General features: G+C 42.3%; 1 protein-coding gene across 1 annotated transcript in view; it reads left to right on the forward strand.

Moving 5' to 3' along the window:
• Positions 1 to 4436: 4436 nt before the first annotated feature.
• LOC124798848 (probable cytochrome P450 304a1) overlaps positions 4437 to 26054 on the forward strand; it is a 28298-nt gene continuing 6680 nt past the window's right edge. Inside the window, exons 1-9 of the mRNA XM_047262379.1 lie at positions 4437 to 4533; positions 8520 to 8565; positions 11100 to 11250; positions 16761 to 17054; positions 20974 to 21091; positions 21304 to 21484; positions 22957 to 23074; positions 23510 to 23651; positions 24418 to 24613. Of these exons, the coding sequence (XP_047118335.1) occupies positions 4437 to 4533; positions 8520 to 8565; positions 11100 to 11250; positions 16761 to 17054; positions 20974 to 21091; positions 21304 to 21484; positions 22957 to 23074; positions 23510 to 23651; positions 24418 to 24613 (1343 nt within the window). The remainder of the gene's footprint in view (positions 4534 to 8519; positions 8566 to 11099; positions 11251 to 16760; positions 17055 to 20973; positions 21092 to 21303; positions 21485 to 22956; positions 23075 to 23509; positions 23652 to 24417; positions 24614 to 26054) is intronic.

A 26054-nucleotide genomic window follows, 5' to 3' on the forward strand; every position in this document is an offset into this window, starting at 1 on the left:
TAAACATGTTATTTTATCTATTATTACTGTTCTGTTGTAATTTCATGTAGTGACACGATCCATGACCATGAAGATGAGCTCCTCGATTTGGTCCTACGGAGCTAGGCATGTAAAATAAAAAAATGTCATAGAGATGCCCATCACACTCGTATTGTAGATACAAAAAAGAAATTTGGTATACAGATAGGTTGACTGTTCATATTACGAGGGTATATCTTCTACCATTACATGTCACACAAAATAATCGTGATAGGAACATCAGAAGAGCGTAGAGATCATACAGCATTAACATCAACAAAAGTCAGACGTAAAGAAACTCCATGTTGGAATGAGAGAACTGCGAAAGCGCTCAATAGGAGAGAACAATTCAAAATCAAAATGGAATATAATAGACACAAATGGGAACGAATAAGCAGAGCAGCAAGAAAAAACATGACGTTGGCTAAGAAGATGTTTTGGGAAAAATTCACAATTTTAAGGATGATAGTAGTATATTATATCGCATATTAGATAACAAAAGGAAGAAAAAAATATTTCAATAGTCATCAACAAAGAAGGAAAACTCATGTGGGAAGAAGAAGTTATGTAAATAAGGAAAGAATATTCCCAATATTTATATGAAGGGGGGGATGAAACAAACAGACCTGATGAACGAGAGGGAGACGAAAGAAATGGCACTAACACAGAGGAAATAGAAAGAGAAGATCTGAAGCCGTTGGATGCAGAGAAAGCTGCTAATGAGGATAGTAGGAGAATACAGAAAGATTCCTAACGAATGGACACAGGCAATTATTGTACCTACTTTTAAGAAGGATAACAAGGCGCTCTGAGAACAACAGATGTATAGCATTACTGTGACACCGCATGAAAATGTTTGAAAAGATAATTTTACGGAAAATAAGGAAAAAGATGTAACCACAATTAAGAGATCAACAAGGACCGAGCTGGAAGGCCGACTGTGAGTGCCAAATAGACAACTAGACAGGAAGTAGAGAAGAAATGGTAATTTGGGAAGGATATCGTAGTTGCTTTCATAGGTATAAAAAAGGCTTAAGACATTGATAGGAGGGAAGCGATATGACAAGGTCTGAATAGACTGGAATTGCGGAAAGGAGTACAACTGAGAATTAGAAACATGTATAACAAACGTCTGAACTGCGTTGTAATAGACGGAAAAAATCAGATGGTTTAGAAAAGACAGAGGGGTTCGACAATGATACCATTACTCTTCAATATAGTCATGGACAACTTCATAAGGACAATTCGTCAGGGGTCAACAGTGGATGATATGAAAATCTTAAGACTATGAAGTACATAATCAACAAGATTTTCCCGATCGCAACACTTTTAAATTTCAATAGAATGTCTGTTCCCAGGTACATGACCATGAAGTAGCTTCGAATACTTTTTCACATTTGGAAAAACTTTTGTTTTCCAGAATAACTTTTCCAATTTCAGGCAATGATTGTAGTACACAAAAACTGATGGTCATCATTAAAAATTTAGTAAGAAAACTTATTAAATATCTAATGCAGAGACGAAAGTCTGGAAACTGTTATAAGGTATAACACTTTCCCCTACATGGAGAGAAATTAAATACAGTCTGGACTTTCTCCATGCCACTGAGAAGTGAATATTGAGGTGTATGAATGAGGAATCGGAACTTGATGAGTTATCTTGTCACATGTTATGGTTGGTTGTTTCGAGGGAGGAGACCATAGAGCATGGTCATCGGTCTCGTCGGGTTAGGGGAGGACGGGGAAGGAAGTCGGCCGAGCCCTTTGAAAGGAACCATCCCGGCATTTGCCTGGAGCGATTTAGGGAAATCACGGAAAACCCAAACCAGGATTGCCGGACGCGGGATTGAACCGTCGTCCTCCCGAATGCGAGCCTCACATGTTAAAAACTAGTTATTGTCCAGTATAGTTTTAAGCTGGAGGCTGTAAAGGTAATTTACAGGCAACCAACAGTTTATTTACAGCACTGAAGATTCTTCTTCGAGTCCAGTCTTTGAATGTAACACTGACTTGAAGAATCATACAAGGTGGTGTCAAAAAGTTCCCACAATACAGGCCTACTATAAATGACTCATACATTTTTGAAGGTGTGTATTTTCATTAAAAGAATGGTTCACATGGCTCTGAGCACTATGGGAGTTAACATCTGAGGTCATCAGTCCCCTAGAACTTAGAACTACTTAAACTTAATTAAAGTAAGGACATCACACACCTCCATGCCCGGGGCAGGATTCGAACCTGCGACCGTAGTGGTCGCGCAGTTCCAGACTGAAGCCCTAGAACCGCTCGGCCACTGCGGCCGGCTTATATTTTCCAAATTATTACATATAATATATGAATGATACGAGGACAGAACCATAAACTCACCAGGTTGGCAGTCAGATTATTTACATACCTTAAGTAGCAATATCGTATTAATGATCATCACAGCAATACTAATGTGTTCTCTAAGCTGTTCTATTGTCCTTGGCAGTGGGGGCACGTAAACACTACCCGTAAAGTGTCCCCAAAGGAAAAAGTTGCCCTGGCGTTAGGTCTAAGTCAAGCGGCAAGCGGCCAGAATGGCGGGGTGGGGGGTCTAAGGGAACATAGTCACACCATCTTCACCACTATACTCATCCAGAAGCTTAGGAAGCGACGAACATCGATGCTCCAATGACGGGGTGCCCCATATTTTTGGAAGATGAGATTCTCGGAATGACCAACAGGAAGTGAAAAAAAATCACAACAGCTACATATCACGGTAAAAGGTACCTTTACAGTCTTCTGACAGAAGATAAACGACCCATACAACTTCATCCATGACATCGCAAAGAATCATAACCTTCGACGTACCCCAGTCACGTGCCACAATTTAGTGTGGATGTTCGGTGTCTCTCACTCTCACACTGTGGTGATTAACTTTTCCTGATAAATGGAAGATTGCTTGGTATCTGGTTGGAGGTGAAATGTTCATCTTCAAGTGCTTCCTGCATTGTGATGCAAAATTAAGGGCGCCAGCCATATCTTCCGGTTTTAATTGTTTCGTGAACTGCACACGGTATGGTCTGAAATGTAACCGCCGTTGCAAAATCTTCCACTTAGTTTACTGTGGTATTCCACGTTCGTGGATTGGTCAGATCCTCGATTTTTTTGGACTGTGCACGAAACATTCTCTCACGCTCTCCCGAGTTGCATGTGGCAGACTTAGTCGACTAGTACTTTTCTGTTTACAGAGACAACCAGCGTCCCTAACTTGATTGTACAGACGAACAGTGCCCTGTTGACATGGTGGTTCTTTCTATTCATTCTGAATGCATGCTACACTGTTGTAACAGATAAACATCTCGTATATTCCAACGTACAATAACTCTTTTCTCGCTTCGTTGTCATGTTATGAAGGCACTGCATTCGTAATGGCAACTGGTGGGCATAAGGCAAAATCTGTTAGTTTATGGTTCTATTTGTGCATCAGTCATAAGGCTACATGTAATACTTTGGCAAATACAGAACTTTGAAAATGACTGAATCATTCATAGTAGCCCTTATTTCAATTAAAATTATTACTTCTTACCTGGGTCTTATGTTGTCTCCTAGGGAGTGAATACAACACGCCAGTGTCTATATCACTTTTGAAATTAATGTTGGAAGTTAGTCTCTACGCGACAGCAATTCATGGAACAAAAGTTATGGCAAAGAGATGGTTTAGACACAGCCTCTAGGATTATTTCCAAGAGCTGCTGGTAGTGAAGGTGCGAGGGCTTGCATGGGTCGTGCCTGTCTAGCTCAGTCGATAGAGCTTTATCCCAAGAAAGATGAAAGTTCTGGTTCGAGTCACAGTTGTGCTCATTGTTTTACATTTCCAGGAAGTAGAAAATCAGCCCACAATCGATTGAAAATGGATAATTCAATCTGGAAAGAAGAGATTAGCAGAGGATGAGGCAGAGGCATTACCAGTCTGCTGATGATACAGTAAAATGTAACGAGATCTCTCCTCAGCGTGTTAACTCTGAAGTGGATGTCATTTATCCCTCATCTGAATTCCGCCATTTCATATGACACGAAAGATTTCCTGAAACTATAGCAGAGTACATGTATATACGTCAAATCATGACAAGTTTCCGTCTTTGTAAATTGTTGTTGTAGTGTGATGACCATAAATTTTGTGGGAGTAGCTCTTCAGCGATAGAGGCGCTGAGTCACGACACGTGGCGGTGTGGGCGTGGCCTCCGAGAGGCAGGGCATCGCTATCTCAGAGTGGTCTCGTGGTGAGGGAAGCGGGCGTCGCGCTGCTTAAAAAGCAGCTGAGGGGGTCCATGTGGTCAGAAGGCAGAAAGAAAGCAACATCACTAGTTGTCTGCCTGTGCATCTAGCGTGGTCAGGGAACACGAGGACCTCCGGTGAAGATTCGACAGTGACTGAGGACAGAGACCTACCAGAATGTCACCTCTCGCCCTCCTGCTGTTTGGGGTGATCGTCGTGCTGCTGCTGATTCTGCTAGTGAGGACCGCGTACTCCAGGCCCGACAACTTCCCTCCAGGAACGTACTTCCTGCTGTCTGTCTATACTAGCTGATTACTGAATCGCAGCTTTTCTTTGGTCTGCTTCCAGTTACAGATACTACGTGGAAATAGCCGGCTATCCACCAATGACCAGTTACTTAGGGAGCCTACATACGCCATGTGTGGCCAAGAGTGATTTCCATTGTTTCACCATATTATTGACGGAATGTTCTTTTACCTGCCTTCGCAAGGTGACATGCAGTCATTACTAAACAAGATAGACTGATGACCATAGATGTTAAGTCTCACAGTTCTCAGAGCCATTTGAACTAAACAAGATAGATCATACGGACTCTCTTTGCAAATATGTAGTTCTCTCTCTGCGGCTATACTCGTTTGTGACGAGGTGTTGCTGCACACAATTTAGTGTTACTTGGGATCAGTAAATGGCGAACTTGTGTGCTACTGTTTGTATTGCACAAAATATCATGGCTATAGTTTTTATGCTTGGACACCCACGGAGCGTCCATGGAAATGAATGTAGCCCAAAACGTATGTAGTTAACGGCTTAAACATCTTACTTCAGGAAGGCTAACGCAACCGAAACGACATAGTACCCAAAATAAAATCAAAGTGGAAGGAAATAACAGGCGGAGCAGGAAGCTTGTTCCTTTCAAACAGATAGCGGATACTTCTTGCTAACACTGTGTCCCCATTCTGAGAATATCTCGCTCCGAATTTCTAACAATCTATCCATATTATGAATTAAAGGCCTCCACCGCGATTTTCTGTCTGTGTCTTATAACTAGTCTCAGGAATTGCTGTAGGGATTTTGAAATGCTTTACACTAAAAGGTATACTGACTACGCGACAGAAGTCGTGTGGCCGTAGATACTTAACGCTATCCTTGCGAAGCTGCAAGTCAGTGTATTAAATCGTACTCAGACACCCTACAATACTTCTACACGGACTTCATTTCTCAGTCTCTCTAAGGAATCCCAGCAAGCATTCTGTTTTTCTCCTCCCACATCAAAATACTCCTGTTGATTTTATCTGATCAAGTATTTCTATCGTTTTTTGACGTGCAGTATAACAGTTAACACTTGCAAACCTATTTAGACAGTAATACAAATACGAGAGGTAGTGTTGTGTTCGTTCACGATTATTATAACAAACTGTTTAATTCGCTATACACAGAAATAACACAGCAACAAGGTGTCTTTCATGGCACCTGATGGCACACAAAATTTTTTCACTTATTACAGGCCTTAGTATGGATGGTTGTAGAGATTTTCGACATGCAGATGTAAATTCATGTGTCCTCTGGGAAATGTGATGCGACCAATACTCTTCGTGTTGTATATTAACGACCTTACGAACAATATTAGATAACTGGACCTTCAGTTTCTTCCGGATGATACAGTTGATTATGATGAAGAAGTGTGTGATGTAAGCTGTGCAAGTATTCAGTCTGATCTCGACAAGATTTCGAAATCGTGGAAAGAGTGGGAAGTTGCTTTAAATTTTCAGGAATGTAGAATAAAGCACTTCACCAAAGGAAGAAACGTAGTATCCTGGACTACGATATCAGTCGGTCATAACTGGAATTGGTCACCTCATATACGCACATCGACGAAATATTTTTATGAATATGTTGTTGTTAAAGAAGTGGCGGACGTAGGTTCATTGGAAGACTACTGAGGGAATACAATAAGTCTAAAAAGTAAAATGTTTACAAATCACTTGTGCAACCCATTCTAGAATATTGCCAAAGTGTGTTGGTACCCACGCCAAATAGAACTGACAGGGGTTGTTGAATGTACCCAGAAAAAGCAGGGTAAATGGTCAAAGGTATGTTTAACACATGGGTGTGTGGCATGGAGATTCTTAAGAAAATAAAAAGGCAGAAGACTGACACACAACACCCCAGTTAGGGCCATTTATAAACTACAAAACCCAACTTTAAATTCTAAATATTGGAATAACTGCAATCCTCTGTGCATCGCTCCTGTTGGGATCACGAAGACAAAATTAGACTCACTACAGCGGCCGCAGAGGCGCTTAGACATTCTTCCCGCACTCCGTACATGAATAGGCCGAGAAGAATCCCTGATAACTGGTACAACTGCAAGTACATTCTGCCACGCATTTCACAATGGTGCGCAGAATTTGAATGTAGCTGTATCTGTAGATGTACTTACGTATTGAAAAGCTGGTACACCATAAACAGTAGGCGCAAAATATTTGTCTGCAACTTAAAATTGCAATGAAAACAATGCTGCTAGCACACACCATCAGAAGTCAACACTGTAAAATGTTGACTTTTGATTTTCCTGCAGCTGCTTACGAGACAAACTCCCAGTCGTACCCACCTCAGATTTAGTGGATAGCGCTTCAAAAACTGAACACAGATCAAGCAGGAAAACAAGAAGAATGTGCACTGAAGTTTGAAAAAAGAAGCAAAATAGAAACAGTGAACGGTCCAAGCTTAAGGAGTGCAACATCGAGCAAACTGCCAGACGCAGGGCGTCGCAGTTGCATGGTCCGGTGTTACGGCGCAAAGCGAGAGATCCATGTTCGAATCTCCCTAGTGCCCATTTTTTTCCACAAATATATGAACAGTCCGTCTGATCATTGACGTGTCTGCTTTCCTTCTGCAGTCTCGGCAACTGTAACACTATGCATTAGTTGTGGTACATGAGTAATGTGGCAAGAATATATTAAAGTCGCAAGTAAATGTGATGAATAGCGAGAGCAAGCGAAATGCCGCACAGATCTTTCACGAAAATGAAAACAACAGATGAAAGGGTGTGAACTATGTTACAACAAAGGAAATAAAGAGTCGAAACTTCCAAACTACACGCAAGTATCATAACAAGTGGTACTTGTGTGGAACAAATAGGAGGTACGTATGTCTGAAAGCCCTTCGTTATATCTCGCTGTTGCAAACGGACATTATGCCACGACACACATAGAAATTTGAATACAGTGAATTGATACATCAATCACCGGACGGGCAGTTCATAATTTAGTAGCCTGCCGAAGTGGCCGAGCGGCTCTAGGCGCTACAGTCTGGAACCGCGCGACCGCTACGGCCGCAGGTTCGAAACCTGCATCGGGCATGGCTGTGTGTGATGTCATTAGGTTAGTTAGGTTTAAGTAGTTCTAAGTTCTAGGGGACTGATGACCACAGCAGTTAAGTCCCATAGTGCTCAGAGTCATTTGAACCATTTGAACAATAATTTAGTGAAAAAAAAGGGACATGGGACACTACGGAGAACTGAACCCAGATTTCCCTGTTCCCAGTCCAGCAGCGCGACCACATAACCACGACGCCAGAGTCGTTAAAATTTGCTCCGTGTTGCATATCTTGATCTTGGCCCGTTCACTGTTTCAATTTTGCTTCTTTTTTCACTGTTCAATACACCTTCTTCCTGTTTTCATGCTTGATCTATGTTCAGCTTTTGACGGGCTATCCACTCGGCCATCTTACCATTAAATGTGAGGATGTGCATCTGACAGTTTTCCTTATCGGTAACATATGCTTGAAATGTTGCTGACATAGTATAGTTAATGTTTTCTTCTGGTCTATTCTTCGCACGTTTCAGTAACGTTGGAGTGTTCTTCAAGCCTAAAATCGATCTCTACACCTCTCTGCCCTACAGTGTATCGGTAGGCCTTAGAAATTCTATATACTGATAGCATTTACTTTGTTCCTGATGATCTTCTGTTCCACAAAAACGTAATTGAAACGTATGATGCTGCACTTCTCTACCCAGATGTTTTCCACGTAAACTGAGTGTCCTCGTCTACCTTCTATCTAAGCAAATAAAGAGCTTTATGGTCCTGTAACAGTATATAATATTCCGTAAGCATACACTGTTTTCAGACACAAGGGTTTTGAACGTGTGCGTCATCTGACTTAAATAACTTGTCAGAATGGAGTTTCTGGCAAGTCTGCCTCCAACCCTGTTGCCGCTGTTATCTGTGTGGCAGAAAACACTCCCAGTGTTGTATGTTACAGGCCCCCCTAGACTACCAATATGGGGAAGCTACATTCAGTTGCTGCTGGAGAACTAAAAGTTCCAATACAAAGTGATGGACGCCTTCACGCGCCGCTACAACTCCAAACTGGTGGGCCTCTACTTTGGACCGCTACCTGTGGTGGTCATCAACGATTACGAGGCTGCCAAGGAGGCCTTCAACAACCCCAGTCTGCAGGGCCGCATATCCAACATCGCCATCAAGCAGAGGATGCCGCATGAGGACCTCGGTAAGCACTATCTGCTACCTGCAGCAGGAAGTTTATCATTAGTTTAATAGTTTTCCCTGTTTAGTTTCCTGTTTAGTGCTGGAGCAATATGGAAACATTCCACACATGGTATTTACTTTCCACTTTAACCGTAAAAAACGTGTGAGGTAGAGTCGCAAAATATGGCTGCCTTTTTTTTATCACTTGTAAATCCATCAGACTGCTACATCACAGAAGAGCACATGGGTTATTAGGATGAAAAGTTTGTTTACCCCTTGTGCGAAAGTCAAATTTTGTATCACCTATATGAAGACTGCGAAAAGTAATGATGATACAAAAGAGTAGCCATCATTTAATTATGACAAAGGTGATCCAAATACGACTCCCATGTATTAAAGGTACACAAAACTTCAAGAGATGGCAATAAAATCGCTAAATATCAAAGAATTTGGAAAAATCAGTTAATGCTAGAAAATGTTCTACTTTTCAAACAAACAGTGCAAATAAATTTAGTTTCGGCCACTGCATTTATTGTGGCTCCACAAAAATACTGTATACACCTAATCCAATTTGGTCCTTTGCTGTCCTGGGAATACAGTTTATTGCACAATGGACATTTTGCATCTTCTCGCAGGTCACTTCCATCAACAATATCTACTTTAGGGGACATAGTAGGAGAACAGCCTGCATTGCAGTTAGTGTTTGATTGCCAAAGGTACATTCAACAAATCCAAAATGAAGCAGTGATGGATGACCTGTGATTGAAAAAAACTGGTTTTCTAATATTTATATTTCACAGTGAAACACATTCTGTAACTAAAATGTACCATAAACTCACCTTTTCTCTGGAAAGAAAAAAACAATATTCAGGACTATCACAGCGAATTCTTCCTTTTTTAAAGCACTCTGCTTAACTTATCAGGGCCCTCTGAAGACGTTCATGTTAAAACCCTAAGAGTTCACTACTTCCTGGAGAGTTAAGACAGGGTGACCACATTTGGATAATGGACTATATTTGGCTCCATTACGTTACACCAAACAGAACATTTCAGAAATCTTGGTCTTATGTCCAAATGAAAATCAGAACGTGTGAGCACTTTCTTTCTAAATAGTAAGTCCTCCTGTCAGGCTTCTTTAATGCGCCATTTTCTACTGTCATCAGGTTTCCAAGTTTTAAACTAAGTTCAAGCTAATGGACAATAACATGAATTATGTCTTTTATTCTCCGTATTTTGGCCAATTGATTTATTGTGTTCACCTGTTACCATGACCAGTTGCAGCAGGTCACACACGTTATTAGCAACTAGGACTGCATCGTCAGCCTAGCAGGCGTTGTTGCCCCACTTCCTATTTGCCAAAACTCTTGTTCCACTCCGTTTCTGGGCATAAATACTACGTCTCGTGAATCTTGAAGCATAGGGATGACGATGATATATTGGTTTGGGCATATGATAGCCAGGTCTTCGGTGAAGTCTTTAATGAGATGAGTGTTATTAATATTGATAAAACAATGCTAAACAATGAGAGTGTACAAATCCCCCCCCCCCCACACACACACACACACATACACACACAAACAACCAGAAATACCAGAATCATAAAATAGGACAACATATGAATGTGAGTGGCTGATCACTGTACTAAAACCATATGATACAGCCACTGTGCAAAGCTTGACAGCCTAAAAGCCTGCCGGCCGGAATGGCCGAGCGGTTCTAGGCGCTGCAGTCTGGAACCGCGCAACCGCTGCGGTCGCATGTTCGAATCCTGCCTCGGGCATGGATGTGTGTGATGTCCTTAGGTTAGTTAGGTTTAAGTAGTTCTAAGTTCTAGGGGACTGATGACCTCAGAAATTAAGTCCCATAGTGCTCAGAGCCATTTGAACCTAAAAGCCTAGGCTGGAGTTCAGACATCACACAGTTTTTCAAATTTTTACTGCATCTGTCTCGCCATTAGCTAGAGCAGAGCACCTCTTAGCTATGTTTCCATCCTTTCACCTATATATCCTCTCGTCAAAACGCATAATGGACTTGAATAAAACGTGGAGTGCAGTGATCTGCATGCCACAGGTTTACAGACTGGGGCATTAAGCTGTGTGTTAGGGGCTAGTGTTCCATTTGGAAGTGTGGCAGGGTTACATCATCTCACTGGAGTGACCGATATAGGGGACACCATCGCCAAATGGTTTTCTTCACACCTTGCCAGCCACACCCTCGCCCACAGTTCCGTGGCACGTTCAATTCCGTGCAATCTCTCAGTGTAAGTTCATGAATGAAATGCATAAGATTCTTCAATGCCATATGAATACTGATAAGGCTACCTTCCACGATGTATAGGCATAAACTTCAGAGTGGGCCCAGAGCTGATGGAGCAGCGTCGCTTCACGCTGAGGTACCTGCGGGACTTTGGCTTCGGACGTCGTTCCTACCACCTGGAGTCCGAGACCGAGGCTGAGATGGCAGAGTTGGTGGAGCTCATCCGGGGAGAACGGCAGGATGAGGTGAGTCCCAGGAACAGCCTTCCTTCTTGCTAGCTGCACGCAACGTAGACGAATAGTGTTGGTCTCATTCGTGATGTTCTGGATATCTGTTGTATGGGTGGTCATCTGTAATTATTGCAAGCTTTACGATAGTTCTGCGCTGTAGTCCGTGTACATTAAACAAGGTATTGGCTCTTTCAGTATTTAGGACTATTAATGTTCACAATCCGTACATATTATAAAAATGGAAATATGTATGTGCTATGTGTGGGACTATGTTCCAAATCACCTCCTAAACCACTGGCCCAAATTCAATCAAAATTGGTTCACATAGCCTTTAACATTAGGCAACAATCGCTTAGGGGGTAAGAACCACGTACCTATCGTCATATAGGAGATATGACATCGTAAACACAGAGATGCGTGAAAAACTGCCGTATCATGCATGAAGTTTTAATACGTCTATTCTTTACTTTTAAGACACTCCTACAGTCCAGTCGAGGAAATCCCTGACACCTGGCAGTGCTTTTGGCAGCTTTGAACTGCGAAGCGCAAACAGATGTAGGAGAAAACGATAAGCATGTATACAGGGTGTTACAAAAAGGTAAGGCCAAACTTTCAGGAAACATTCCTCACACACAAAGAAAGAAAATATGTTATGTGGACATGTGTCCGGAAACGCTTACTTTCCATGTTAGAGCTCATTTTATTACTTCTCTTCAAATCACATTAATCATGGAATGCCGTGCGGTTCTAGGCGCTTCAGTCTGGAACCGCGTGACCGCTACGGTCGCAGGTTCGAATTAGTTAGGTTTAAGTAGATCTAAGTTCTAGGGGACTAATGACCTCAGCAGTTGAGTCCCATAGTGCTCAGAGCCATTTGAACCATTTTTTTTTAAATCATGGAATGGAAACACACAGCAATATAACGTACCAGCGTGACTTCAAACACTTTGTTACAGGAAATGTTCATAATGTCCTCCGTTAGCGAGGATACATGCATCCACCCTCTGTCCCATGGAATCCCTGATGCGCTGATGCAGCCCTGGAGAATGGCGTATTGTATCACAGCCGTCCACAATACGAGCACAAAGAGTCTCTACATTTCGTACCGGGGTTGTGTAGACAAGAGCTTTCAAATGCCCCCATAAATGAAAGTCAAGAGGGTTGAGGTCAGGAGAGCGTGGAGGCCATGGAATCGGTCCGCCTCTACCAATCTATCGGTCACCGAATCTGTTGTTGAGAAGCGTACGAACACTTCGACTGAAATGTGCAGGAGCTCCATCGTGCATGAACCACATGTTGTGTCGTACTTGTAAAGGCGCATGTTCTAGCAGCACAGGTAGAGTATCCCGTATGAAATCATGATAACGTGCTCCATTGAGCGAAGGTGGAAGAACATGGGGCCCAATCAAGACATCACCAACAATGCCTGCCCAAACGTTCACAGAAAATCTGTGTTGATGACGTGATTGCACAATTGCGTGCGGATTCTCGTCAGCCCTCACATGTTGATTGTGAAAATTTACAATTTGATCACGTTGGAATGAAGCCTCACCCGTAAAGAGAACATTTGCACTGAAATGAGAATTGACACATTGTTGGATGAACCATTCGCAGAAGTGTACCCGTGGAGGCCAATCTTCTGCTGATAGTACCTGCACACGCTGTACATGGTACTGAAACAACTGGTTCTCCCGTAGCACTCTCCATACAGTGACGTGGTCAATGTTACCTTGTACAGCAGCAACTTCTCTGACGCTGACATTAGGGTTATCGACAACTGCACGAAGAATTGCCTCGTCCATTGCAGGTGTCCTCGTCGTTCTAGGTATTCCCCAGTCGTGAGTCATAGGCTGGAATGTTCCGTGCTCCCTAAGACGCCGCTCAATTGCTTCGAACGTCTTCCTGTCGGGACACCTTCGTTCTGGAAATCTGTCTCGATACAAACTTACCGCGCCACGGCTATTGCCCCGTGCTAATCCATACATCAAATGGGCATCTGCCAACTCCGCATTTGTAAACATTGCACTGACTGCAAAACCACGTTCGTGATGAACACTAACCTGTTGATGCTACGTACTGCTGTGCTTGATGCTAGTACTGTAGAGCAATGAGTCGCATGTCTACACAAGCACCGAAGTCAACATTACCTTCCTTCAATTGGGCCAACTGGCGGTTAACCGAGGAAGTACAGTACATACTGACGAAACTAAAATGAGCTCTAGCATGGAAATTAAGCGTTTCCGGACACATGTCCACGTAACATCTTTTCTTTATTTGTGTGTGAGGAATTGAGGAATGTTTCCTGAAAGTTTCGCCGTACCTTTTTGTAACATCCTGTAGAGCTATGAAGAGGCGTTTTCAAAGTGACGTTTACAAAATCGCTTTGTAGACACGTCCATCTTACAGAAACTGTCCGTAATCATTTTTCTTAATTTGGATGCTGTTAGTATACATTTGTACATTACGGATATTTCTTTGTACGACTGTTTTCACGAATACCTGGAGATTAATTTTTTTGATACTTCTTTACGAACACAGTTAATTTTTTGTTTTCGTTTCTAATAGAAAACTGGTAAAAATAAAACCAAGGAATTGGCGGATTTGTCAGCTAGTACATATATAAATGAGCTTTTGGGTAACGTCGATGGGTCCAGATGACTGTTTGTAGACCGAACTCTTAACTAGATAGGATTAGTGGTGTAAAGTGAGAGATTCTAAGAAAGCACTGCATTTCATCTCAAAACTTCGTTTAGTGCTTTACCGCTAAAATTTGGAGAGCGCATTCTTCTTAAACGTCAGTCAATTAATATGCGTGTCCTTGTGCATTTGGCGAAAAGACAATGAAGGTAAAATCAGACAGATTCGAGCTTATACGAAGATTTATAAAAAATATTTCTTTCCACACACCATCGGCGACAGGAAGTGGAAAGGGGGAATGTGTCAATTGTACACAAGGTACCCATGTCACAGGCCGTAATGAGGCTTCCAGAGCATAGATGTAAAATGACTAACTGCTGAGCTACACCACTCAGAAAGGTGGCTCCTATAAATATGCGACCAGGAAAGTTGTAACGGTGCAGTTCAGCCATACAATGACCACACAACGCAGCTGAGCACCTCACTGTGGGTCTGTACGAGACAGAATCTGTGCTGGTAAGCTATAGATCCGGCAGATGTCTATTCAGAGCAGTTTTCTGTAAAGGTAAGTAGGGAAATCTGATTGGAGGAAAAGATAAGATTTTAGACAAATGGGTGGAGTATTTTAGTGAACTACTGAATGCAGAATCGGAAAACGAATGTGGGGTTGACACTGGTATGGCAGAAGAGGTGGAGCAGGAAGTAAACAGAGATGAAGAGCACCAGGGAGCAGTAGCAGAACCCACACTCGAAGAAGTTAAAGTTAGTATCAAGACTCTTAAAACCAATAAAGCTCCGGAAGAAGACAATATTACAGTAGAAATGGTAAAATATGGTGGAGGGAAACTATTAAGGGTTTGGAATGAGATTATAGTGGAAATATGGCGGAAAGAAAATATGCCGAAACAGTAGAGTACAGCAATACTGTGCCCTATACATAAGAAACATGACAAAGCTGCCTGTGGGGATTATAGAGGGATGCACTGCTCCGCATAGTATACAAAGTATTAGGAAAAATCATGGCTGGGCGGTTAGGAACATATGTAGAAGAGTAGTTAGGAAACTACCAGTGTGGTTTCAGGACTAACAGATCCACTACAGATCAGATTTTCACTATCAGACAGATACTTGAAAAATGTTATAACATCGATGTCTACCAGCTGTTCATTGTTTTTCAAACAAGCTTATGATAGTATCAAAAGGGCTCAACTTTGGAGGGCAATGCAAGAGGCAGCAGTCCCTAACAAACTGACAAGATTGGTTCAAATGACTTTCAGAACAACAGTATGCAAAGTAAAGTCGACGGCACTTTACCAAAGGCATTTGAAGTTAACCATGGACTGCGACAGGGTGGTGTGCTCTCCACTGTTCTGTTTAATGTCGCCTTGGAGAGTGTAATGCGAAAGACACAGACCAACGACCCTGGGGGAACACTGTTTAATTGAGTGACTCAGGGGCTTGCATATGTGGATAATATTGATTTGTTATCCAGGAGAAAACCCGACCTGGAAGAAAAGATTGAAAAAATAGAAAGATATGGTGCAGAGATGGGGCTGACCATTAATCAGTCAAAGACCAAGTATATGTTAACATTTAGGAAAAGATATAGTGAAGAAGAAAGAAGCTTGACTTTGAACAGTAAAGAGTATGAATGCTGTGAGAGCTTTAAATATCTGGGATCACTGGTAACTGAAAATAATGGTATGAGAGAAGAAATACATGCAAGGATTGCTGTTGGTAACAGGAGCTACTTTGCACTGGTTAAAGTGTTTAAAGCAAGGAGTCTTAGTAGGAATCTGAAGCTGACTGTGTATTGTACAGTAGTTACACCTGTGGTGATATATCGTTCGGAAACCTGGACAATGACACAAAATGATGAGGAGTTATTGCTGAGACGGGAAAGGAAGATAATTAGGAAAATCTATGTGCCAGTTAACGATGGGGTTTTTTGGAGACTCAGAAATAATAAGGAGAGAGAGTTATACAACACACCAGATATCGTGACAGAAATAAAGAGTAATAGACTACGTTGGTTGGGACATGTAGAAAGAATGGTGGAGAACAGCAGAGACAAGAAAGTTTATAAAGGAAAACCTGGGGGACGTCGTATAAGGGACAGACCAAGAACCAGATGGCTAGACAATGTGGACTTGAGAAGGATGGGAGTTAGAAGATGGAGAGCCAAGGCAGCCAACAGAGAAGAGTAGGCGGAGATTGTCAGAGAGGCCAAGGCCCTACAAGCACTGTAACGCCAAGGAGTAAAGTAAAGTAAAGTTCAGTCACATAACTTCAAATACTACACCTGATATTTGAATTCCTTCTACGTCAGGAACACTAATAAAAAACACTCACCTTTACACAGTAGTCATAGGCAACAGCCTTGCCGCAGTGGATACACCGGTTCCTGTGAGATCACCAAAGTTAAGTGCTGTCGGGGGTGGTCGGCACTTGGATGGGTGACCATCCAGGCCGCCAAGCGCTGTTGCCATTTTCCTGGGTGCACTTAGCCTCATGATGCCAATTGAGGAGCTACTCGACCGAATAGTAGCTGCTTTGGTCGAGAATACCATCATAACTACTGGGAGAGCGGAGTGCTGACCCCACGCCCCTCCTATCCGCATCCTCCACTGAGGAGGCGGTCGGATGGTCCCGGTAGGCCACTCGTGGCCTGAAGACAGAGTGGCTGTTTTTTTTTTTTTTTTTTGTTACGCAGTAGTCACTCGCAGTTCTCATTAGATCACAGTTTACTAAACGTCTATATTCTGATTAAGATAATAGTCCATCACAGTAACGCCCTTTCCAATTTAAGAGTTTCCAAACTCTATACCTAACTATAGTAAATAGTACAGAACTGGCTTCTCTGTAAGTGATTGGCGACGTTTCGGCAGGTTGTGGTGCAGCCATCATCAGGAGGAGACTGCAGCCGGCGCGTGCTGCTACCGGATGTCCTTTTCCCTGGCTTCATCAACGGCTTCATGCCGGTGGTGGCGGGCAGCCGGCTGCCGCGGACAGCAGACGGGGTGTGCCGCTACCTGGGGCACGCAGGCCTGCAGACGGCCAGGGCTGGAGACGCCACAGGCGGTTTCCTCACGCTGCACTCCGCACTGGGCTCCATCGCCCCCAAGATGTCCGGCTACCACGACACGGTCGAGTCCGCCGAGAAGATCCTGACCTACTTCCATGTGAGTACCGAGGTATCCACTATTCCTCTCGGTGGCGGAAGCAAGATTGTAGAGTAGATCGAAAATGTCTGGCTGCCTGTAGCTGCCTTTAACTGTTACGTAGAGGAGAGAGAACAGCAACACTAGAAGATTCTAACAAATATAAAAGAGATAACTGGTGCAGGAACTAGCAATGACCTTGAGCGAATAAATCTACTTATACAGCAGCGTGATTACTCCATTTCAGACTTATATGTTCGGATTAGGGTGCGTTGAAAAATTTTCAGACTATTCCCGTATTGTTTTACTCTCGTACAAGCAAAAATTAACACCAAAATACTCCTGTATGTTATCGGATATATTGTATTTTGTCACTCTGGTCATTTTTATGTATGTACGCAAGAGTCAATAAAATGTCAAGAAGATTTGGCGCCTCATCTTCCTTATTGTGTCATTGACACTCTCGCCCCTATTTCGAGGTAATACACTACAGGCCATTAAAATTGCTACACCACGAGGAAGACTTGCTACAGACGCGAAATTTATCCGACAGGAACAAGATGCTGTGATATGCAAATGATTATCCCTTCAGAGCACTCACACAAGATTGGCGCCGGCGGCGACACCTACAACGTGCTGACATGAGGAAAGTTTCCAACCGATTTCTCATACACAAACTTCATTTGACCGGCGTTGCCTGGTGAAACGCTGTTGTGTTGCCTAGTGTAAGGAGGAGAAATGCGTACCATCACGTTTCCGACTTTGATAAAGATTGGATTGTAGCCTATCGCGATTGCGGTTTATCGCATCGCGACATTGCTGCTCGAGTTGGTCGAGATCCAATGACTGTTAGCAGAATATGGAATCGGTGGGTTCAGGAGGGTAATACGGAACGTCGTGCTGGATCCCAAGATCCTCGTATCACTAGCAGTCGAGATGAGAGACATCTTGTCTGCATGGCTGTAACGGATCGTGCAGCCATGTCTCGATCCCTGAGTCAACAGATAGGGACGTTTGCAAGACAACAACCATCTGCACGAACAGTTCGACGACGTTTGCAGCAGCATGGACTATCAGCTCGGACACCATGACTGCGGTTACCCCTGACGTTGCATAACAGACAGGAGAGCATGCGATGGTGAGCTCAATGACGAACCTGGGTGCACGAATGGCAAAAAGTCATTTTTTTCGGGTGAATCCAGGTTCTGTTTACAGCATCAGAATGGTCACATCCATGTTTGGCGACATCGCGGTGAACGCACATTGGAAGCGTGTATTCGTCATCGCCATACTGGCGTATCACCCGGCGGAGGGTATGGGGTGCCATTGATTACACGTCTCGGTCACCTCTTGTTCGCATTAACGGCACTTTGTACAGTGGACGTTACATTTCAGATGTGCTACGACCCGTGGCTCTACCCTTCATTCGACCCCTGCAAAACCCTACGTTTCAGCAGGATAATGCACGGCCGTATGTTGAAGGTCATGTACTGGCCTTTCTGAATACAGAAAATGTTCGACTGCTGCCCTGGCCAGCACATTCTCCAGATCTCTCACTAATTCAAAACGTCTGGTCAATGGTGGCCGAGCAACTGGTTCGTCAAAATACGTCAGTCAGTACTCTTGATGAACTGTGGTATCGTGTTGAAGCTGCATGGACAGCTGTACTTGTACACGCCATCCAAGCTCTCGTCGACTTAATGCCCAGGCGTATCAAGGTTGTTATTACGGCCAGAGGTGGTTGTTCTGGGTACTGATTTCTCAAGATCTATGCATCCAAATTGCGTGAAAATGTAATCACATGTCAGTTCTATTATAATATATTTGTCCAATGAATACCTGTTTATCATCTGCATTTCTTCTTGGTGCAGCAGTTTTAATGGCCAGTAGCGTATATAACAAAATGCCCTTCTTTGAAATTTTTTGACGCCCTCTGTCAATCCTTTCTGGCTAGAGTTCTGTGCAGCAGAAAACCAGAGGAAGAGGGACGAACATAATTTACATGGTCTTTTTCTTGAGTCTGCACAACCTCTGGTTTCGGGACGAGTCGGACAACATATTACCTCCTCTCGTACGAAATGATCACAATGAGAAAATCAAACGAGTTAGGCATGATTTGTAGATTTATCGACAGTCATTCTTCTCACGTGCCTATCATGAAGGAATTAGGGAAGAGAGAATAGATGTTGATGGGAGGAATACAGTGTGCCACACCATAAAGCCACTAGCGGACTGGAGATGTAGATGCAGAATTTTCAACGTGAAGTAATAGGATTTTCTGGCTAGAACTGCCTCCTCAGATTCTCTCTTGTCTACTAAATACCTGAAGAAAAGCATTACCCTGAAAGTTGAAGCAGCTTTTGCTGGAGGAACTGCTAATAAAGAATTGAGAAGCATTTATCAGCAGATTATGTTCGTGACTGATTTGACATTAATCAGGTTCTCAATAGCATACCATTCTCACTTCACATACCAAGAGAATGTCAAGCTAGCTGACAAGATTTTCAACTATTTTCACGTTAGTAATGTGTTCACGCTGTTTCAGTAAATTACATTATTATGTACTTCTTTCCTGAGTATTCTTGAAACACCATACCCGTCAGAGACCGTTATTATGATTCGTGGCAAGATCGCTAAACATCCTAGATCACAGCTTCTGTTTTCAAAATTTTTTTTAAATCGTGGATGTTTAAACACTCAAAATTCCCTAGCAATTTAAGAAGCATTTTATAAACTTAGAAGATAAAGTATTATCTAGTGAGAAATGTAACCATGAGTTAGATATGCAATACGATCTTCAATTGATTTCTGAGAGGGTTGTCTGTCTTTAAATCTTTCTTTGTGACATTGTATTTTTACCAATTTTCAGCACTTTTTGGCAGTTTCCATATTTTACTGTTATTGACTCAAGCCTTACAACTTACTGGCAATTACTATCTCATATGTCAATAGATTTTCTTCTCCTTATTTTACGTCTTAAGTAAAATTAGTACTGAATTTTAACGGTTGCTTATCATTTTCTAACACTGAAATTTCTCTAAAACACGCGAAGTTCCAAGAATGGAATAAATTGTTGATTGAAATGTCCTGTATGAGCAATTACGAGTTGTCAAAGGTGCCAGTTTACAGCCCATTAATATGAAGACTTTACGTGCCAGTTTACAACCAATTAATATGAATATTTTACAAGTAGGCATTACTTTCCCTTAATGTCGTCGCGCGTAAAACAGTAATGCTTAAATGTCTTTCCATGTTCAAACTTTCTGCTTGGCTTCTATGACTGCCTAAAATTTTTTCAAGCTGAAGTTTCCGGCTGATAATCGCCCATAACGAAATAAAGATAAGATCTATGTTGGTAAATCTTTTACTTCTAAACAGAAACGTTTCTAAACGCCTGACTAGAAGTGTATGTATCCATTGGAAATACTTTTTTTTTTGCTTGTCATTACAGAGCCATTGGCGAATGCCAGGACATTATTTATACTAGAAGTCTACCGTCTCAAAGACAAATAGAGCCGGCGGCCTCCGTGACCGAGCGGTTCTAGGCGCTTCAGTCCGGAACCGCGCGACCGCTACGGTCGCAGGTTCGAATCCTGCCTTGGGCATGGATGTGTGTGATGTCCTTAGGTTAGTTAGGTTTAAGTAGTTCTAAGTTCTAGGGGACTGATGACCTCCAATGTTAAGTCCCATAGTGCTCAGAGCTATTTGAACCATTTTTGAACTTAAAGAGACGAAAGATCCATTGACATTGTATCTGTGACATTATCTTCATAATCCAATTTTTACACCTTGAGTACTACATTTTGAGGTCTCCATATGCGTCGTGTTCTGCATCTATAACCGTAATAGACTTGAGGCTGATAAAGTAGAATAAAGTCAAGAAATTTTTTTCTACTATGACAGAAATGTCACATAAATGACTAAGTCTGTCTCTTTGCAGCAAGTGATCAAGGAACACGAGAAGACATACTCTGATGATCACATGAGGGACTTCATTGACAGATATCTGAGAGATATAAAGGAGAAAAAGAAGACGGGAACTGATACAGTATATTCCAGTTAGTGCTAAATGGAAGTTGTGTCTTACTAACTTGCTCCTGTTTCGGTTAATCTCTTTGGAAAAAGTATACAAATATACAAATCACTGTTGAACTGGTGCTCCATCTTAGTACTACAAAACGTCAGCACCACCATCCAAGATAACATGTAAGATAGATGCCCTATAACGTTTGCTACATCATGTGTCAACAGCAGGTGTTTTTGTCCACAGCTGACCAGCTGGGGGTCATTCTGTTCGACACCTTCTTGCCAGCTTCCATGGTGCAGTCAACAGTGCTCTCCTGGGCCCTGCTGTACGTGGCCCGACACCCAGAGGCACAAAGGCGAGCACAACTAGAGCTGGACTCAGTCGTGGGAAACTCCAGGCTTCCAAACCTTAACGACCGTCTCCAGTGAGTATGCACTAGACATTTAGCCACTGGCTCATGCAAGTTGGCTAGCCGATACAATCCACCACCTACAGGTGGTGTCAGGGAGTCCAGTTGCAATAACTATCTCACCAGAATAGTTTCCAAATCTCCTTCATCACATGTAACACATCTTTACTGCAGCTCATCAGTGTAGGGTTCTATGCAGAGCGCAAGTATTATATACAGTCACGCTCATGTTTTCCTTGATTGGACGATAGCAGAAGATACTGAAATATGTTTGTGATGTGTAGCCTAGTCTTCTCACCATCATCAGCAACACCAAGGGCATCTCCCGATTAACAAATGGTTCAAATGGCTCCGAGCACTATGGGACTTAACATCTGTGGTCATCAGTCCCCTAGACTGAGAACTACTCAAACCAAACTAACCTAAGGACATCACACACATCCATGCCCGAGGCAGGATTCAAACCTGCGACCGTAGCAGCAGCGCGGTACCGGACTGAAGCGCCTAGAGCTGCTCGACCACAGCGGCCGGCACTAGTTAACATCCCCAGTTGATGGATTATCAGCACACACTCTGGACTGTTTTGCACATTAATCCCAGACACTGCAGATAGTCTGATGATCAAGAACTGTAGGGCACCAGCTATTCACTTCTCACAGACATGAGACTTTGGGCACGCTGGTCTTGTACTCGGAAATAGCTGGACCCATTTTTCAGGAAATGCTGCTCAAGAACCCATGCAGCCATTTCGATTTAGGTTTTAAATGGTTCCCAGAATTTGATTAAGACAAATTCCAGGATGGGTACTTTGAGAAAGGAGCTATCTGAACTAATGCCCATCACTAATCACCACACTGCTGATACGATGTTAGTCCTTCCTTTACTCCCCAAACAAATTCTAGAAGTGAAAATTTCTCAACAACCTGCTTTGTCGTACACTTATCCATGATGTGGTTACCGCTTCAATTGAGCTACCGTGGTAATGGAGAAGGTTCATTATTATCGACTTAATACCTGAATATTCTGTACTTTAATGCTGCAGGACAAGCGTGGTGAGATGAATATGGAATAAAATGATCTGACTTTCCTTGGAAACATATTCTCTCAGGAATTTGTAACCACTCATATCCTTCTTCTCCTAAGGCCATACGAATTTAGACTTACCGATTATATTAATTTTAGCGTATAGCGTACCACATAGCTCAATTATTGTCATGGTCGGCACTTCAAGGTATAACATTTTACCAATATTTACATTTTATGCTACTTGGAAGACGTTATTTCTCTGTACACAGAAAAATACCTTGCACTCTTCAGATAATTCATTTTACAACCAAACTCACTTACGTACTCAAATCTCCCCGTCATTCAGCAAAGAGTCATTTGAATCACAGAAAATTATGTTGACGAGAATGTTATGTTAATGTGCATGTTATGTTTATGATAATGTTATGTTTAAGATATTAACAGCAACCTGCTGTCTGCAGCTTACCGTACACAGAGGCCATCCTGCGAGAGACGATGAGGATGCAGACGCTGTTGCCAATCGGGATCCCCCATGCAGCTACAGAGAACACAACCCTACAGGGATACTCCATACCAAAGGTAAGTTCGAAATCTCTGCCTCCTACTGGGATTCTTCATGTAAACGGTCAGAGGAATCTCTATCCCTGTTAGTTTTCACTGTACCGAAGTTAATGCAAAGGTCAGTTAGGAACTACTACCTCCTGTTGGAATTCTCCATACAGGTCAGTTGCGAACCTCCAGATCCTATTGGGATACTCAGTATCAAAAGTCAACTGTGAGTCTTTAGCTTCTGCTGTTGGCCCAGGAGGACAAAGTATTTAAAAAGATTTCGTGCAGTGGTGACTACAATTTCATATTAATTATAATCATTTAATATCCAAACACAATGTTTCTGCTTTGTCAATCGAATTTTGAGTGTCATACGGTGTTATAATGTCTACTTTGTATATATGATTCCTCTAAGCGTCACAGAGTTAAAAATTTGTATGTGCTGATTAATATATTGTGTTGCAGGGAACTGTGGTGGTAGCCAACTTATGGAGCATGCACATGGACAAGAGTGTGTGGGGAGACCCTGAGAACTTCAGACCAGAGAGATTCCTCAACAGCGACGGCACTCTGTGCACCAAGGACCTCACGCTATCCTTTAGCATTGGTATGTGTTACCATGTCCTAGTAATTTACATTCCGAGTGTGTAAGCGTATTAAATATCCCGCTTTTGTCACTATATTTCAACGTCTACCGATTGGAAAGTTGGTTGGCTTATGTCTCTTCTTATGCCGGTGTTATAGAAGTTGAGAAGCAAATGTGTGGCTCTCTTAGAACAAAAGAAAATCAGTGTAATAATGTAGGTTTCTACAGCTGAAATCCATTTTAATAACCTCCTTTTCGGTATCCGACTCCACGTGTGACATGGATGCCTGCAATAACAGACGAAACAATGATAATTATTCTATATATGACGTAGTCACACCAGTAAGGGTTTTACTGAGAAGGGCACGAAGTTGTTCACGTTGTTGTTTCTTTCCAGTAGAGTACAGAATATTATGTCTTTTTCTGTATTTGGCATTAATGAGAAGTCAATTTTAGATTTCCATATATTAAATCCTACAAAACTTTATCAGTAATTTCTTCTATTCCTGTCTTCTAATCAGATTAATTATAACATTCGAGTCACCTGCAAAAATTATTACGTCTACTTGATGGACGTTAAATTGAATGTCGTTCACACACATAATAAATGAGACTGACCCAGAACTAAACCTTGTGCAACTCCCTTTCCGATATCTCCGTAGTTGGGAAAAAAAATTCCCTGACAGAATTATTCAGTAGTTAGTTGTGTGTGCCACCATTAATTTAATAAAACGTGTGTTTTAATTTTACCTCTATTATTTGACTCTTGCTATGCGATATACATCAGCCGGCAAGTGTTTATATGTGTTCCCATGCAAGCGGGTATGCCCTGGGGAGACGTTCGCCCGGCAGAACATGTTCCTCATGCTGGCGACGCTTCTGCAGAACTTCTCAGTCCGGGCAGACGGCCTGCCGCCTCTCCACTGCAACAACCCGGGGGCCATCGAGACGCCGCCTGCCTTCTGGGCCCAGTTTGAGCCCCGGTGAAGGCTCCCATAGCGACACTGTTGCCACACAACGAATTTTTTCATGCGTTCCACGTCAACAATGCTATAAAACACAAGAAACGTACATATTGTGCTCTGATGTTCATAAGAGGTAGCATGTCATGGACTCGGAAGAATTCGGTATTTTTTTCCTGTCTTTAATGAATACACACGAAGCTCAACTAGCACTGAACTGTCATGCCAAATGTTGATTTCTCCAAGACTGATTTATTGTTAATTTTAAAATATTCCATGAATTTGTACAGTATTTATTACAAAAACATTATTTATTTTATTAAACAAATAAATATTTTCATTATTTATAGATGCAATCGCGTTGGTTATTATCCTTTCGTCTCTGTCAGATAATTTACATCTGCATCTACACCTTCATCCGCGTCCATACTCTAAAAGCCACGGTGAAGTGCGCAGAAGAGGGCACTTTCCACTGTACCACATATTTTTACTACCATTCTATTTGCAAAGAAGCGCATGAAAAATAGCTTCTTGAAGCACTCTGTGAGAGCTGTAATTAGTCTAACTTGTTTTCACGGACTCTACGACAGCGACACTTACGGGCTCTGGGGTATTTCTAGATTCCTCAGATAAGATTGACTCTCGAATCTGTGAGGAGGCCTTTGCAGTTTAATTAATATCCATTTCCAAATGAGTGCTAGTTAAGGTTTTTAGCATTTCCATTATGCTTTCTCATGAGTGAAGCAAACCTTCATTCATTCATACTTCCTTCTTTGTATACAATCAATATACCCTCTTAGTAATTCTCGCCACGAATCACATGCCTTTGAGCAAAAGTGTTTTGTAAGCAATCCACCTTACAAACTGCTTGTATTTTCCCAATATCCCACTAATAAACCCGAGCCTAACACCTACTGTACCTACAACTGTGGCAATTCAGTTTCATATCTTCAAAGTATTACATCCAGCAGTTGTATTTGTCGATTCCTATTGTGATTCATCATTGTTGTAGTCATATGATACTACAGTTTTGCCTTTTGTGAAGTTCACGTTTTTGCACAATGTCTTGCAGATATGGAAATATTTCACGTCATAACTGAGTCAAATGCTGGCTGGATGATACAAACTGATAGTTTGGCCCAGATGTGAAATACTGTGGCGTACAGTGTACTGATAAAATCCTATGTGACCTAAAATGAAACAAATGCACTGAAATTAATGGGTCGATGAGTACGAAACCAATGAAAATTAAATGAAATGGTGTGGGGCGTGTGCAGTTGGAGTGATATGGGGCCCCAGATACGTCTAGATACGACTCTGACAGCTGACACGTACATAAGCATCCTATCTGATCACCTGCCTCCAGTCTTGCCCATTATGCATTCCGACGTACTTGGGCAATTCCACAGGACATTGCGACACCCCACAGAATTTCTACAGAGTGGCTCCAGGAACATTTCCG

The sequence above is a fragment of the Schistocerca piceifrons genome, chromosome 5 (genome assembly GCF_021461385.2).
Source record: "Schistocerca piceifrons isolate TAMUIC-IGC-003096 chromosome 5, iqSchPice1.1, whole genome shotgun sequence".
Lineage (NCBI taxonomy): Eukaryota > Metazoa > Arthropoda > Insecta > Orthoptera > Acrididae > Schistocerca > Schistocerca piceifrons.